This window comes from Neopsephotus bourkii, unplaced genomic scaffold (assembly GCF_033783945.1).
Source record: "Neopsephotus bourkii isolate Nb327-2 ecotype Australia unplaced genomic scaffold, CSIRO-AGI_Nbou_v1 NB_1346, whole genome shotgun sequence".
NCBI lineage: Eukaryota > Metazoa > Chordata > Aves > Psittaciformes > Psittacidae > Neopsephotus > Neopsephotus bourkii.
The window spans coordinates 5,204,541-5,221,683 of NW_026901826.1; the positions used below are offsets into that span (position 1 = coordinate 5,204,541).

General features: G+C 40.0%; 1 protein-coding gene across 3 annotated transcripts; it reads right to left on the minus strand.

Moving 5' to 3' along the window:
• Window positions 1–468: 468 nt before the first annotated feature.
• On the minus strand, window positions 469–8,702 carry AKAP17A (A-kinase anchoring protein 17A). 3 transcript variants are annotated; one of them, XM_061366530.1, is made up of 5 exons: window positions 8,541–8,702; window positions 7,426–8,168; window positions 5,143–5,291; window positions 3,835–4,075; window positions 469–2,389 (listed from the first exon to the last, which is right to left on the minus strand). In XM_061366530.1, exons 2-5 carry the CDS (start codon window positions 8,098–8,100, stop codon window positions 1,460–1,462), a joined length of 1,995 nt encoding a protein of 664 aa, XP_061222514.1. In that variant the 5' UTR covers window positions 8,101–8,168; window positions 8,541–8,702; the 3' UTR covers window positions 469–1,459. The 3 variants fall into 3 exon arrangements, with proteins under 3 accessions (XP_061222514.1, XP_061222515.1, XP_061222513.1); XM_061366531.1 differs by having other exon boundaries at window positions 8,582–8,693; XM_061366529.1 differs by having other exon boundaries at window positions 7,426–8,702.
• Between the last annotated feature and the right edge of the window lie 8,441 nt (window positions 8,703–17,143).

The following is a 17,143-nucleotide window of genomic DNA, read 5'->3' on the forward strand; positions in this document are numbered from 1 at the left end:
AGTGGTGAAACTCACAAGGGAAGTCACAAAAACTCGAGAAGTAATAGAATTAATTGGAGATCATTAAAGCCATGAATACCAGAAACATAAAATTCTTTCCACAGCTAGTAACTACAAGCTTTCAGCAGCATGGTCTAGAAAGAAATAGCCCCCATACGAATTCACTGAAAGTAATGCAAAATCAGCCAGCCAGGGATCCGGCTGAGCTGCAGCCCCAAAGTGATCCTTAGGCACTGCAGGAAAGGGATGCACTTTGATTTGACAGGTCATTGTGATGAAAATGGCATCTGAAGGCTGAAGAGTACACATACTGATGAATTAACAGTTGACAGAGCTGCACATCATAGGACCACTGAGAAGAGTGTTTGAGCTTCATTATTCAAATGTGTTGATTTTTTCTGCAAATGGGTTCTCACATGATACTTTTGCAGATTTTAATACACTGACATATGAAACCAGCAACGTCAGTTCACTGGAAACAGTTTCTTTTTAATTTTACCATAGAAAGGCAAAATAAACTCTTTCACTGTAATGTTATAGCTTTTAATATTCCTGAGCTGCATTTTAGAAGCAGAAGTATTCTTAAATGGATTTAGTAAGAGACACTGCAGCCTTACTTTCCAACACCACAAGTAAAAATAATTTAGCAAGAAGGCCCCTTTATCAAAAGACAATGGCTACCTCTTTATGTACCTGAAAACATGCTTCAAGAGGCTCTACACCACCTGAAGTAGTTACAAAGCCAAATATGTCAACAAAATACCAGAACAACTTTTCAACCATTTTAACATTGCTTCTTACTTCCTACATCAGTGCACCTCTCTTCCATGGAAAGTAGTACTATACCAACAGCATTACATGCCAGAATAATTTGGGCACCAAAGCTTGGCACCCTACAGACATATGAAGGAATCACAGCAGTTTAAAAAAAGATATCCTGTGTATCTCTATAATCAGTTTTAAGAACTATGCAAAACTCCTGCTATGCATCTTAATCAGCAAAAACTCTACTCTGTTAAAAGTGATTTAATTGAGTGCACCAGAAAGCATTTTAAATCAAATCTGTGTGAAAAGGCTTGTCACATCTGGAGTTCCTCTAACTGGCACCCAGTACTTCTCAAGCCAAAGCAGGTGATAATAAAAACTAAATTGACTAAAATTAAGGTTTAGAAAACTGAAAACCAAGAAAACAGGTTGGCTTTTAGCACTGTAGGAACTCGAGCACAAGCACAGGCAGTTATACCTATACATTGCGGTAGAAACCTAGAAAGAGACAACAAAGCATGAAGGAACGTTAAAAAAAATCAGGCATCTATCTTCTTGACTTCAGGGACTAGATGAAATTAACCACTGGCTGAAACAAACATGTTTTCTGCAGCAGTCACATTGAAGAGGTCTCATTTACAACCTTCTGGCCTTTTTGTCCAACCACAGCTTCTCCAAGAAGCCAAGGCCTCCACTACCCACTCCAAGTACTCCTTTGCTTACTCAGGGATCTCCGGTGCCTCCGCCTCCTGCTCACACTTCTACGACTATGACTTCTTTCTCGTCTGTCTCGTTTACGTTCCCTACTGCGAGTTCTTCTGTAACGTGAACGACTAGGGCTTACACTTCTTCGACGAGGACTATGGCTTCGTCGAGGACTGTAGCTTCTGCTAGAGTGTCTGTAATACCTCTTTTCTTTCCTGCGCTTTTCATTCTGGTAACTCTCATCTCTTCTGTGCCTGTTCCTCTCTCGTTTACCCTTACTCTCATCAGTGTTTACACTGCTACATGACCGGCTCTTTCTCCTTCTTGGCTCTGTGCTATGTTTGCGGTGCTCACAGCGCGAGTCCTTCCTGCAAGTATTCTGGTCAGAGTTAGAGAGGCTCTTTTGTTGCTGGTTATTGACAGGAAGACATGAAAGTGCCCCTGAACTTCTTTTCTGAGAACACCTCTCAGAGTTTGTGGTATGAAATTTCTGACCTTCTTTGACGTGAACTTTGTCATTAATATTGCCATTCAAGTACTTGCATTGAGCATTTACATTCTCAGAGGTTGCGACGTCACCTTGAGAGCTGGAAGCCAGTTTGCTTGTAACAGCCTGTCCTGAGGTAGAAGTGATGCAGCTGGAAGACACAGTGTGTGGAACACCACTAGGGGTTTTCAGCACATCTGAGTAAGATGCTTCAGTTTCTTCTTTGCTTTGATTAATTGCATCCATTTTCTTGCTCAGAAGATTGTTCAGTAGTTTTTCCCTCAGTTCCTTTTCTTTTCTCTGCAACCCCAGTGCTCTTTCCTTTTCTTCTTCAACACGTTTCAGTTCAGCCTCCTGGAGCCTTCGTCTCTCCTCTAGCTGCTGAAGACAAATCCTTTCTTCATTCTGTTCTTGCTCCAAAAGCTTTACTGTCTGAAAGATAGTCAAAGGTAAGAGTAAACAAAAAAATATTTGTAAATCTTGTTCACGCTTTCAAGTTATACCATAACGTAAAAGCAGCAATTTGGCAAGAAAATAAAATCTAACAAACAGAACTATCCTGCCAAAGAATGACTGTTTCCTTATTAAAGGGAAAGAAAATACAAACAAAAAAACCGCACTAACACAAAACTGCTGTTAGGTGAGACATAAATAGTCTCAAACTATTGATGTCCACAAACTCTTTTAAGTTTATCCCATCTGTTTGACAAGGCAAAACCAAAGCTTGGTCTTTATGGCTCCTTGATATTATGAGAGTAACACATAAGCTAGAACAACAAGTGAAATTTGAAGTATTAAAATATATTTATCAGGGCTAGCACCTGAAGGCTTCAAATTTAAAACATTAATTTCTCTTAGATTATTCCAATTCATGGTTCCTATATGACCTTACAATGGGTCCATAAAAACCAAATGGGTCCAAATAATTAAACACATACATTAAGTAGAAACTGATTCTCATTTTTTCAACCACTTTAGAAACTCATGGTACTGAAAAAGAAGGTTCAAACTTTTTTCTTTTATTCTGACCCAGACAGGCATAGTGTAGACTTCAAACTGTAGGAGTGGAAGAAACATGCTGCTCTATTTGATCAGACGACCTTTCTGTTTCACAGCTGCTAAGTTACAAAGCCTGCAAGAAGTATTCCTCCCTTTTATTAGCATGTAATCGACCACACAGCACTGTATGAGGTCAAAAACTCTCCCGAGATACACTGGCATCAAGGAAAAATACTGTTCTTTGGCACACAGTTTTTCATTTCTACAGAAAATACTTGACATACATTACATTACACCCTAACATAACTTCATCCAAGTCTCAGGCAAATGACATCCTGCTTCAGTGAAAAAATAAAAATATTCTTAGACATTGAGGATCTAACATTCAAAACCTTAGCTGACAGCACTTTTCCTACAGAAAAATCATTCCGCACATTCTCAAACATCAGTCAATGAAAGCTCATTCTCTGAAACAGCAAGGAATAGTTAACGGAACTGCTGAAAACCAGACAGGAAACAGATTCAAATTAGAATGAGGAGCCCTGCATCTTTACCCTCTGTGTTTAGTTCACTTCATCATGCTTATACGCTCTTTTACTACACTTAAGAGCAATCATGCCAATTAGTTCACAGATAAAAAATGCTACTTAGGACTTCAGGTTTAAGTTCATTCTTCTATTTACCTATTTGTGCATATTTTACCAAGGGAGAAATACAGTTTCATTGCACTTTTCCAGATTTTTGATCTAAGAAATAGTATCTGAAGAGGTACTAAATCTGTTGTTTAATGAACAGAACTCTCTGACCCCTCCCAAGTCAGTAAAAGGCTTTGCTCTGCTGTATTCTTCATTAGCTTCCCAAATAAATATTGAAGTTACCTTTGCTCTGCTTAGCAGTTCTGCAATTAGTCTAATAGACTGAAGATTTCTCTGAGCTAACAGGAGCTTTCTCTCTTCTAACTTTATCTTCTCTTGCAGTTTTTTCTGTTCTTCAGCTTGCAGCTTTTCAAGTTGCTTTTTGTTTCGTCGAACTTCACGATCTTTCTGTTTCTGTTCCCTCTTGCGCAACTTCTCTTCTCTTTTTCTCTCTCTCTCATGTTCTTCAAGCTCTCTCTGCTTCCTAGAAAGAGATTAACATTTTTACCTTATCTAGGGCAGGTACAATTTTAGACTTCTACTCTATGTAAAAGTGTATTTTATACTTTAAGTAAATTTGTTTCCAAGTAAAGCTTGTTGATTACTGGAAAACAGAAGTAGAAAACAGTGACAATTTTCATCATGAGTTGTGGTAGCAAACAATTCTCAGCCTGACAATATTTTAAAACAAATTGGGATACAAACATAAGACATGGCTACAACAAAAATATTTTTTTTTTAAACCAGTTCAACCAGAGATAATAACACATCAGGCAACCAGGCAGTGAATCATCATAGTGAGAAAACTACCAAGCCCATGAATGTGTTCAGGGGCTGGCGGGTTTTTTTTCAGTCACACAGAAAAAATGGTAGCTTCCATGAAAGGCTGAGGGCTTCTAGATCAGGTCAAACAGCACAATTTTTAGGAAATTGAGTATTTTTGCAATCCGTGGCTCCTACTAGATGACCTAGTGAGAATTTATACACATCAAGGCAAATGGATACCACACAACCTCTGAAACAATTTGCGCCTTTTTTATTTATATTCTGAATAGTAAATGTCTTATGACATTTACACCCCTATATATTTTCTTAAAATGTCACCATGAAGGTATGCTTGTATCTCATGCCTTTCCTGGAAAAACACTGAAGGATACAACAAATAAGCTTTACAGTATCAAAGTTTTCTAGCAGCAGAACTAGTGCATTATTTTCTATTCTTCAATTATGATGCAGATTTTTCCATCACAGAATGACTACACACCATCTAAATTCCCAGCTCTTGGAATTACAGTTAGCAGGGAAAAAAAAAACAAACAAAAAAGGTGTAAACCACTTTCTCCAAATGTCATAATCCCTGAACCCTATTTCCTCAAAAGGAAAACAACATTCTCACTCAGTTTTAAGTGTTTCACTTTAGCTACAGAAGTAGAAGTTGAAAGCCAACTTGTGTATAGTTATTTTCTATTTGCCAATGCTGATACAAGGAGCAACTACAGTTTTGTTATTGCTCAGTTATATTTTTAGGAATCAGGCATAAGTGATAAATACCTTTCTTCCTCTTTTTTTTTTTCTTCAGCTTCTTTCTCTTTACGTTTTTGTTCTTCTCTCTGTTTTTCAAGCTCTTGAAGCTTTTGCCTTTCAAGTTGACGCTTCTTAATTGATGCATCACTGAGGTGTTTTGTTGAGTCAAAAGAAACCTTTACAGGATACAATTGAAAACAGTTTTAATAGGTAGACAGGGGAAAAAAAATAAAATAAATCCCTGACAACCTGCACAATCCCCAACAATTTTAATCTAGCACAAAACTATCCAAAATGCAATGTAAGTAAAATCAGAAATATAAAACCTTTTCTGAAACAAAGGGAACTTCTCTCTGTGCCCAGAGCAAGTACAGAGTATTATAACCAGACAACTGGGAACTAAATGCCTGCACACTTAAACAATCAGGTGCCAGTTTACACATGTGTAAGTGTCTGACATTAAAAAGTAAACCCCAGTGTGGTTTAGGCCCTGGCTGTCCAACGTTTTCAATCTGTTAGAACAGAAACATACAGAACTCTTTCAAGTCCTGTATGCTGTTAAAGACTGTAGAGCACGAGGTAAAAATGAGCCTGAATAAAGGCCTCCCTTTCTGTCTGAAACTATGATCTTTAAATTCAGCAGAAGAAACAGTTCTGCAACATTCAGCACCTGGTTTAAGCAAGTGCCTCCACACCAGTTCTAACACCAAGATTCCCAAATTGAGGTACACTGACCCGAAGCAGCAAGTCAGTGACTGGGAACACGAAAGAAAAGGATGTTACACACATCTGAGCACTGAGACCTGGGAAAATGCTCAGCTTAAAGGACATACGAGCACACCTTGGCCATGTCTATCTGCATGCTGGAACAGGACACCAGGGCTGGTGTCCTAATCTTGCATTCTAGGTATCACCTGTGTGCAGCCAAGAGGATCTATAATACATTTCCACAGGCCCATGGTCATCAACCATGCTGCAGAGAACAAGTAGCACATACTCTGCAGTTTTAATTCACCCAGGCTCTACATAAAATGGTATTTCACTAACAGGCTAAAAGGACAGGCAAGGTGTGACCTTACATGAAAGAGATCTATTCTGACTGCACAGTTGCAAAGGCAGCCCTCTCTCTTTCCTATCAACCCCCAGGACAGCTGCCAGGAAGGCATGCTTCCTTCCACACAGCCAAACTAAATTTGGGAACCCTGATCCCCTGCATGTAAGTGACACTTTAAATTTCACATCCCCTTGAAAACCTTGAGGGTCAAGGTACAAACAGCTTCCAACTGACAACCTTTGACAAGAAGATAAAAGATTACAGTATTTTACTTATATTGACTAAATATTTGCATGTTCCCACATTACACACAGGAATACTCAAGCTTTTTTCTGAAATCCACTTTCTGATTTGGTGAATGACTACTGAGCATATTGAAACAGATCTGCAAACATTTCACTCAGCCGATACATTTGTGCACAGACCACCTCCAAACATATTGGAGCAAGTTTTCTTTAGGCTGTGCTTTCATAGATACTGTATCTGAACAGACTGTCTTGTTCTCTCCTGTCATAGCTCTCTTTTCTAAGACAATGAGGTTACAGAAAAAATAGATCTAGAAAACTCAGTATGTAAATATTATGCATGACGAAGGCTGCATTCACAGGAAACTGTGCTTCAGATAAATGTTATCACTTAAATTTTTGTGGGGCCTTTCTGTATGTGAAGCACACTAATGATTAACTGTCTTCCCTAGGCTGTACCAGCAATATGCTATTGAACTTCAGAGTTCTGACACTTGTCTGGTGGACCTCATTATGAGTGCAGGAACCAAACACAGAGGTTGTGAAATTCTCCCCAGATCTTTCTATCTGTAGTGAACACAAGAGAAAACAATGTGCTTTAAAGTCAGCCTTCTGGTGAAGTATGTCTGAACTTGTTCAGAATTAGAATTTTAAACTAAATAACAAAATATGTAAACACATATTGCTTTCTAAAAACTATTCAGCAGGTCATGTTTGCATACTTGGTCCTTCCATCAAGGACCACACAAGGTCCTTCCACCTAGAACTGCCTCATTAAAAACAAAAAGCAACACCACCCTCCCCCACACGCTTTATTCACAGTTTAACACCACCTCTTTCTTGCATCATTTCCCTTTAAATATTATCTTATAGATGCTCCATAAAACTACGCTTGTGCTATTAGTGTTACCTGTTGTCATCACTACAGTATACAGACGTAGGTTTTAAGCACTATGGACATAACAACTGCACTTGGTCTCTCACAAAAAAAAAAAGCTTGCAGTTTCTCACCTTTATATTGCAAGCCACCGCTTTTCCATCATCACCTTTATACATGAGCTTCATCCCTCGCAGGGCATTCATGGCCTTAATGAAACCTGCATACTCTTGATACTGAACATAAGCTTCAAAATTTAAATGACCTCCAAAACTGAAAGTGTGAAAATTCCTGCCAGTCATTTCTTCTCTGTATGGGTCCAGCATGGGTATGTCCACATTACGTATTTCTCCAAAGTTCCTGAACACTTTTATAAGGATTTCTTCACTTGGCTTTTCAGAGCCAGAGTCCTTTGCTGCAAACCACTTACAAGGTAAGCCCTCTAAGTGAATAGTATCTGGCCTTTCCCCAGGCAAAGTTTCATTCATATCTTTTGCATCGCGGAAAAATGAGTCCCAGTCATGCCTGGTTGGAAAGTCAATCTTGTATTCTGCAGCACGGACTTTCAAAATGTCAGAGAAGCCACTCAACTTTATTGTTTTGCCATCGAGGCATGCCAGGAAAGATTTAACCAAACTTTTATTTTCAACCTCTCCTTCAAAGCGGATGAAATCCATTGTGCTTTTAGAAATCCGCAGAGTGGAAAACTGATGAGTTTGCACCATTCCTTTCAATCTTTCCATCACTTCCCAGTTCGAAATGGATTTTCCTGGTTGTTTCAGCTGAGGGAGTGCCACACTGATGGTCATTTTTGTAATGGGTTTAAGGTATAACCCACAGGGAGCACAAAGCTCTACAGCTTCTGATGTATCATGAACTATTGTTGCAGCAGCCATAACACAGAAAAAGCATAGGATAAAAGAAATAAAAGATGCGAGTTTAAGTCACAGGCCAACACTAGTCAAATAAAATAGCCCTTATCCATAAATAATTGAATTCTTTGGCCATTTAACCAATCCCAACTTAAAACAATGTCTCTTAATACAAGAGTCAATTACAGAGTTAAAACTGAGTAGTACAAACATCTTAAATTACTTTATGACTACTAAAGCCTTTAAGTAATAAAACCTCAGTAAGGCCTCCGGGAAAAAAAAAAAAAAAAAAAAAAAAAAAAACAAAAAAACCAAGAAGCTGATGACAATCTTAGGGATACATGAAGTTGGCATGTGATGGCTCAGAAAGCAGCTACCCTTTCTCAGGAAGGAAGGGACTGGCAGAGCAATGTCACACCGCTTTGAAGTCTACATAACAACCAGGAAACCCCAGCAGGCCGGCGCCGAGGCAGAGCCCATCTCCTCCAGCAGGAAGACTTGGAAGCTGTCTGCAAGGAGAGAAAAACACTTATTTAAAGGCCTGAAGCCCCACCACCCTCCCTTCCAGCGGCCGCAGCAGTAGGAGGTGGGGGAGCGCCGTGAGCCGCACCGGAGCCACCGACCACCACAGGCTGCGGGAAAGCCGGCAACTGCCCCTGATGGGAGGTGCCCAGGCGGCGGGGCGAGATCCCGGGGACACGCTGGCGAGAAAGGCCCCCCTCCCCGAGCGGGACGGGACGGGCCGGGCAGCATTACCAGCACCCTTCTCCTTCTCCTCCTGTACCCATACCCGGACCACCAGAGCACTGGCCCCTGCAGCGATCCCACATGCGCCCAACCTCACCGGGCATCCGCCGGGCTGACTCCGCCGTCGCTGCCTGCCCCAGCCCGTCCCCCTCCGCGCGCCGCCAGGCCTCTTCCGCTTCCGCATAGCGGAAGACGCCCCAGCTGGCAAGGGGGCGGGAACGCTCTCTATGGTAGCAATCTCTATGGCAGCGGCGCTCCAGCGACGCCTGGCGGCGGGGCGGGAGCACGGTGGGGGCTCTCCGAAAGGAGCCCGGCTGCTGGGAGCAGCGCGGGGTGTCCGTCAGATACACGCGGTGTTCGGCGCGGTCAGTGTGCGTGCACCCGGCGGGTGCGAACGGGGCTGCTTCCCGGTGGGCAACGTTTAGATTTAGATTAGGTAGAAGGAGGAAGTTTTTCAGTGTGAAGGTGGTGAGGCACTGAACAAGTTGCCCAGAGAAGCTGTGGCTGCCCCATCCCTGGAAACATTCAACTGCAGGCTGGATGAGGCTTTGAGCAACCTGATCTAGTGGAAGGTGTCCCTGCCCAGTGGCAGTGGGGTTGGAACTGGGTGAGCTTTAAGGACCTTTCCAACCAGGTCCCATCACTTGAGAAACCAAGACTGCAGTAACCTTTAACAGCAGGCTGGTGCTAGCCACTGTGTGGAAATAATGACTAAAACATCAGTGAAAATGGCCCAGGGGTTCACCATCAACCAACCCAGCAGCTGCAGCAAGACCACATCTCTTGTGCAGAGGTGCTATTTAACATCGCAGATGCTGGTAACTGCTGGTTCTGCTCTTGTTTCTTCTATGGTTTAGTTAAGTGATAGCGTAAAAGCGGAAACTACTGCTACTGTACAACAGCATGAAATAGTTCGTGCTCTATAGGCTGAGAGTCCCTGCATAGTTTATCACACTTTCTTCTACAGACTTGCATTTGGGAGCACACAAAGCAGATCTAGTTACATTCCAGAAAGTTTCAGTAGCAGCACAGTGAGACCCTGCGTATGGCAGAGATTTATAATCCTGTGCATTATGATAGCCCCAGACTGTGCCAGAAATTAATATTCTGTATTTTAAAATAACAGTAAATAAATGCTCTTAAAAGTTGCAAAATACCAGAATTGAGGTTATCCATGTCGTGACAGCAGCCACACTTGTGACAACTTTCATAGGCTGTTTTTCTGATGAAAGAACTGTTTCAAGCATTACATTTAATAATACAGTAAAACATATGGGCAAGAAGTAGTGATAAGGTACGTTACTTTTAAAAGATGTAATCAAGCATCAGTACTGCAGTGCAGCAAGGGTAAACAGTGTCTCTGCTCAAATACATTCTGCGTTGGGCAGATGAGTTATTTTTTCACTGTCGTGAGATACCTAAATTAAATGTCTCCCTTCAGGTTTCGGAGTCTGAAGCGTAAGTCACTAGAGCAAGGGTATCACACCTACTAGGGAGAAGAAGGATGAAGTAAACATCAGTGAGGAACTGTATCTAGGTGCAACAGCATATGTAAATCTGGTTTTTCCTGTAAGACATTGTCTCTTCCCGATTCTGAAAAATACACTGCACTACCAACCTTAAAAGCCAACTATCATGTCTGAAATCTTGTACCTTTTGTTCTGGCTTCAACAGATAGACTAATAGAAGGTATCACTTGGAATCATAGAATAATTAGGGTTAGAAAGGACCTTAAGATCATCAAGTTCCAACCCCCTTGCCATGGGCAGGGACACCTTGCACTAAACCATATCACCCAAGGCTTGTCCAACCTGGCCTTGAACACTGCCAGGGATGGAGCATTCACAGCCTCCCTGGGCAACCCATTCCAGTGCCTCACCACCCTCACGGTAAAGAACTTCTTCCTTATATCCAATCTAAACTTCCCCTGCTTAAGTTTTAACCTGTTTCCCGTTGTCCTATCACTACAGTCCCTAATGAAGAGTCCCTCCCCATCATCCTTATAGGTCCAGTTCTGCCTACAAACTTCCCAATCTGTACTATCAGTAGGTACAACAATGAATCCCTGATCTGTACTTTCAGTAGGTACAACACTGAATCCCACAAAAGTTCACTAGAGGGAGCGCTTGTTATTTACATATATATAATAGATCTATTCATAAAGACAATTAAAAATAGGCTATAAACAGCAGATACTAGGTTTTGTATTCATGCCAGAATGCAGATCACACTCTTCCGTTCTTGGAAGAGGATATAATTCTCCTAACTACACATGGTCTTATCTGTGTTCTTCTCCTGCTCTTCCCGAAATGTCCCGTTTTCTTGACCTTAATGGTCATTTGTGGTAATGCATGCAAGATGTTATGTGGATGTTTACATAACATAAAACAACAACCCAGTATAATTCCATTTCTTTTCTTCCCTTCTATCTTCCTCTCCGAAACACACCAAAGAAGAAGAAAAACTCTTTTTAGTTTAAAACTTAGATGTACCTGTTGGAGAGTGATTCATCCCATCTAAATCTTTTCTACTATATGGTATCCAGCAATACTCTTAGCACATGTATTTTTAGAAGCAATTAGACTACGTGGCACCCTTTAATTTCAATATGATTTCTGTTTGTTGTCACTGAACAGGGGACACCTCTTTATTCTCTCTTACTCTAAGAGAAAACAAAATGATTCATTGTGCAGTTGAACAATGAATGGTACTTGGATATGGAGGAAGCAGCACAGAAGAATCTCTCAGATGAAGAGATTGTGTGACTGTTCACAAAGCAAAATAAATCCCAGAAGTTGGTAGGAACAGAGAAATGAACCTGGAATATATTGTTTTATTTCCCGTAGTAAGAAATGGCTCCACAAATCATTCAATTTCCTTTCATTAGCTCTAAAAAAAAATCTAAATCTAACTGAGTGCTGTGTGTCAGTGAAGTGTGGGTGTGTAACAGATTGTCTACCTTGGAGAGAATGCATAGCATTAGAAGTAATATTGGTGTTCTGATGCAGGGCAATTGCATTTAACTGGAATTAACCATCACTTCCTGTGGCTGGTTCTCCACAGGCCTAATTGTTGTATTCTGTTTAAAGTGGAAGAATATGACAATACAGATTTTTTTCTTAGCAATTTATCGAGTGAAATGCAAGAGCTATTTTCCTATCTCTTCAGCTATTTCTGAGCAGAGAAGAGTAATGGGTTAATACCAGTAATCTTCCTCAATAGGATATTTCTTTTTTGGCAAAAGGAAATATTCCACAAGATTCTGTACTAGTGTAACTGTTGACACACCAAAGAATTTTTAAAAGATGTGAACCTGCATTGTTACATTTGTAGAACTATGAATTTCTGAAGAGCTTTTAAGCAGACAAGATCCCCTCCGTAGGTTCAGCCTGCCCTCCCCACTTATATTTCACCTAATCCAGAAAGACCACACGCATTTTGGTAGATCTGGCATAAGTGACTATGGCATCAATTCTCTGTTTCAACAGCTTGCCTGTAACCCAGCCTTGCTTCCCAGCTCACACATATCAGGGAGGTCAGGGGAATCAATGACGGATGCTGTGCTAAGTTTTCATTATTACTGCTTTTTGCTCCTGACAGTCCTTCTTCCTCATTTTCCAGGGTCTAATTGTGAAACTGAAAAGCTAAACAAAGGGAGAATGAATAGCCTAGATCACATTTGATTTCCTCATAACACTGCTGTTTTCATACTGACAGATACTGTCAACATGTCTCAGAATGTGCTGTCAACCTTTACATCTTAAACATTTTAACCTTTACATCTTAAAAAATGTCTTAGAGTAATTTGTGTTGATCAGATTTATACTAAGATGAAGACAGCTCAAATAATCATCAGGTGGCCTAAATCACTGACAAGTTTGATCAAAGTTTGTTTCTGTCCCACAAAATGTATATACTTCTGTACTTATCTGCATGCATCTGTCTAGATATGCACCCACATACATGTATGTGTACAAACTATAATCAAATGAAAAATAAAACACATATCTAACATTAAAAAAAAAAACTGATCTCTGTAACAAATGAAGGCATTTCTGCAGGATTTGTATAATAGAACATTAGAAATCATCCATTGCATGTCTAGGCAACAATTCTTGCAGCTGTCAGTATTATATTGAAGCCTTTCAATCATTAATTTCTAAGCATCTTTATCATGAGGCAGAACTGTGAAGAAAGATACGAGTGCTGTAAAAACTAAGCTGAGTAAGAAATGGTGTGTTATCAGCAAGTGGCAGAAAATGTGAAAGTAAGGAGAAATAAGGCTAACAATTCTATTCTAGTGACATCAGCTTCAGGTATAGTGTAGTTTTGTCTTGACCTGCAGCACATGAAAATCTGATACATCATCTTTGTGTAGAAGTTACTTATTCTGCCAGTGTCTAGATATTTACATAAATCCTGGGAATTTCCAATATTCTGGCTGCAAGCCTCACAGCATCACTGCAGATGAGGTATTTTTCCTAACTGAGTGTTCTGCAATGACTGAATGGAATAAAGCTTTTCCCATTAGTTTTCTAGTTAACCTACATTTTCCTATTCTGTTTGCAGTAATATTATAGGCATGATGGGAAGAGGTGCCAGGAGGAGGAGAAAGATTGCCTTATATTTCATAGCTTTGGACAGTAATAATCTCTAATGCAATGACAGTCCCATTTGAAAGATAAAGTGACAGTTTTCTGCAAGTGAGGAGATAATAAAAGGTAAAAGGATCTGCATAAAATAATTTTAATTATAAAAGAAGTAATGAATTCTAACAGTATATTTTCATCTACGTATGCTACAGTCTCATTGTTGTCTCCTGATTTGATATGAAATAACTACATGAATCAAGCTTTGAGCCAAAGGAGCAAAAGAACTTATTTAGGTTAGTGCAAGGGTACCTAATTATGAGTCATAGGGTATTATTTAGAAAAGGGAAAATGTCACGATAACAAGATTCTTTGACCTATAAAAAGGGAAGTCATGATAACAGCCAGATTGTTTTGTTTAAAAGACATTGTAGAAAATAAATCTGTCTGGGCCACGCTGCAAAGCCAAAGAACTTTTTGTCTGTAGTTTCAGTTGCCCAATTTACCTTTCACTGGTAAACATAGTGTAATAAATTGGTATCTCTGCTAGATTTCAGTGGTATTTCTCTGGCTTGCTAGCATTCCAGAGCACTGTTACCTCTTTGAGGAAGTCTTTGCTTATTGAGCTAAAGGCTGGACTTTTTTCATGTTTCTTTCCTTCTGATTATATGTTTAAATATTTTACATGTGCATGGCTCATTGTATATTGTGGGTTATGGTATAGTAAGAGGACTTGAACAATTTAAATTCTACATAAGTGGTTATCCTCAACTCTATCATCCTTCTGTACAGAGCTGGGCTACACCAATTTTCTTTACAAAGATGGATGTTGTTCCTGTAATCTCAACCAGTTTATTAAGGACCATGACTCTTTTTAAGCAAGTTCTGCTGATCACAAGCTTTCAGAAAAGTATGAAGTTTTAAGGTAATGTTTACAGTTGCCTTGACTCTCAGTACGGCATTCCCTTTTTGTGCTCTGCTTGTCTTTCACTGAGATTCTCATATGTTCTTGCTAAAACACTGAGTTTAGAGATATATGAGCATCAGTTTAAGAGCAAAGCAGCATCCTTTTAAGAATAAACTGTTGAGGCCTGCAAAGTCCAAGTGCATGACAGCTGAAAGTAACTCTTTGCAGTATGCAAAAGAAAGCAATTTGATTGTTGAGATGCTTATCCAAGAGGCTGAATTTCCTCCATCAAGGTTTCTGCATAAATCCTTTCCAGCTAAAGGAATTAAGTATGGTGATGCTTAAATTTGAAGTGTGAAGCTGTTGCTCCATATGGGCATGCCTGCGTACAGTGCAGAGAATCAGACATCTTAAGTGAGGTTATAAAAGCCAGTTAAAAGGAGCTTAAACTACTCAAAACTGAAGTTGGGTATGGATTTGGAGTCTTCATCTCAGCTCTCTGAAGGAGGCAAGTGCTGAAGCTCTCCCTCCCAAGGATCAAGTAGTTTATTTTTTATTTAGGATCCTTATGGCAGGAGGGTTACAGGACCTTCATCACTCATAGGCTCCTTTAGGTGAGGTGGGAAGCCTACATTCCTTTTCCATCCCAGCCTGAAAGGAAACAAGCCCATGACCAAAATCATCAGGGCACATTTTTATGACATATTTAAACCATAATATTTTTAACAAAAATGTATAAGCCTGTTATGAACCCAAGGTGTTTGGTTTCTAGCAAGCTCTTTCCAGCCCAGAAATGTGATAGTGTTTACTACTGTTCAAACTGCTGAGTTTAAAAGGTAACGGAAATTGGGTTTAGCACCTAAATTGCCCTGTACACAAAATTTGTCGTGAATGCTTTTCTCAAAGGTCTGTTGCTCAGATGGCAATAACTGACCTCGAGCCATGATGGTATTCTCAAGGGGATGATATTCCCCTTAAGGGGATGATATTCTACAGCCTGTGTGATGCTGAGATCTAAGTCCACATGGTGGTACTTGTAAGAAGTACTTGGGGAAATTTTAATTTGCATGCACAGTGTTTTTCAATTACTTTCACATTGGCTTAATCTCTTTTTCAGGTATTTTATTTTAGACAAAGTATAGGCATTCCCTGCTGAATTCAGTGGTGCTGGTGAAAGACAACCATGTCTGATGATCTGACAGTGAAGCAGCTCCTATAAGAGCTTTCCCATGCAAGAAGGTAAATGCCAGTCACCCAGCTCCAGCCTAGTTGACGCAAATGATTTTATCTATGGTAATGGGGAGGTTTGCCCCATGCCTTCCCCCAGCTGCTGGCTGGCTGTGGGCAGATGATAACTAATTCCCCAGCCAGAATCAGGCAGAAGTCACTGCCTCAGTTTAAGATACTATCAGCTGCACCTACCTGTTTGGCTCCTTTAGTGGAGATTAATTACTACAAGCAGAGGCAGGAAAAATTTATATCTGTTTACACCTCTGCTGCCCTCATGCACAGCCCCACTTACTGAACTATGCAGGAGCTGGGGCAAATGCCATATTTTAGTCTGCTGCAGCCTACACTGCAGGAGGTCATTTGTAACTCTTGAAAAAAAAGGTGCAATAAAGTATATATGGAGCAATTGAAGTCAATGTTTGTGTATGTCACTTTAGGTTCTGCACTGCTGCCTGACTCAGAAACACTTTAATTAAATTGCGCATTAGCTTAAAGTGAGAAACAGTAGAAAGACAAAACTTACCCAGTTCTTTTTCCATCTCCCTCTCACCACTTCTCTGTGCAGAAAACTGACTGCAAATTTTGATGTCACACCAAAGCAAATCAAAAATGCTTGTTTGGAGCAGTGTCTTTTAGGAAGGCTTCTGTACAAAGAGTATGTTAATCTGTTTGTTGACCTTCATTTATACTCTAAAAGACACGTGAGTCCAAGCAGTGTGCCCCACTAACTAGGTTGAATCTGAGTTTGGACAACAAGTGAAGAACAATGAAATACAGGCAATACAGAAAGAAATCATAGATAGCAGCAGTATAAAATTTAGCTTATATAGGTAATAACTAAGCAATAAAACAAATATCAGTATTCAAATCTGAAGTGTCACCTTGAAGATCACTAACAGCCTAATAGAGGAAAAATTGAATGTAAATGTAACTTAAACTGAGAGACCAAACTTCAAAGAGGGTCTTGAGGAAGGGGCATTGGAACTGTAGCAGAGACTGTAGCCCAGTGAAAGAGAGGGGGGGCGTATTTCCAAGCAAAGCACCTCTTTTATTAAATGAGAATTGTGTTAAGTAGGGCAAATTATTATTATTATTACCACCACTATTTTTTACCAAGTATTCCTAACTGTTGTCGGGAGTAATATACCTAAAACTAACACGGAGTTTTCTATTCTGCATAAAGAACTCTGAATATCTACTGGTTTTAATCATCACACTTTCTGACTTCTACTGCTTGGAAAACCCCAACTTCCTTCTCACTTCTGAATCTTCTTACCTCGGATACTTTCAGGTTGTTGTATTTCCTATTAGCATGAGTGAAGCCAAGCTGGGCATATGTAATTCTTTTCATCTTTACTAATGCTGTGAAAGCTGCTATGTATATTGCTACCCCAATCAATTTTGCTGCTATCCTCTACTGCTTAATATATAAAGTTCTCTTAGAGGAGCTCCTGTTAAATGATTTGTCTGCTAAGGAGCAAATGAATTGCTGGAGTAATAATTTCTT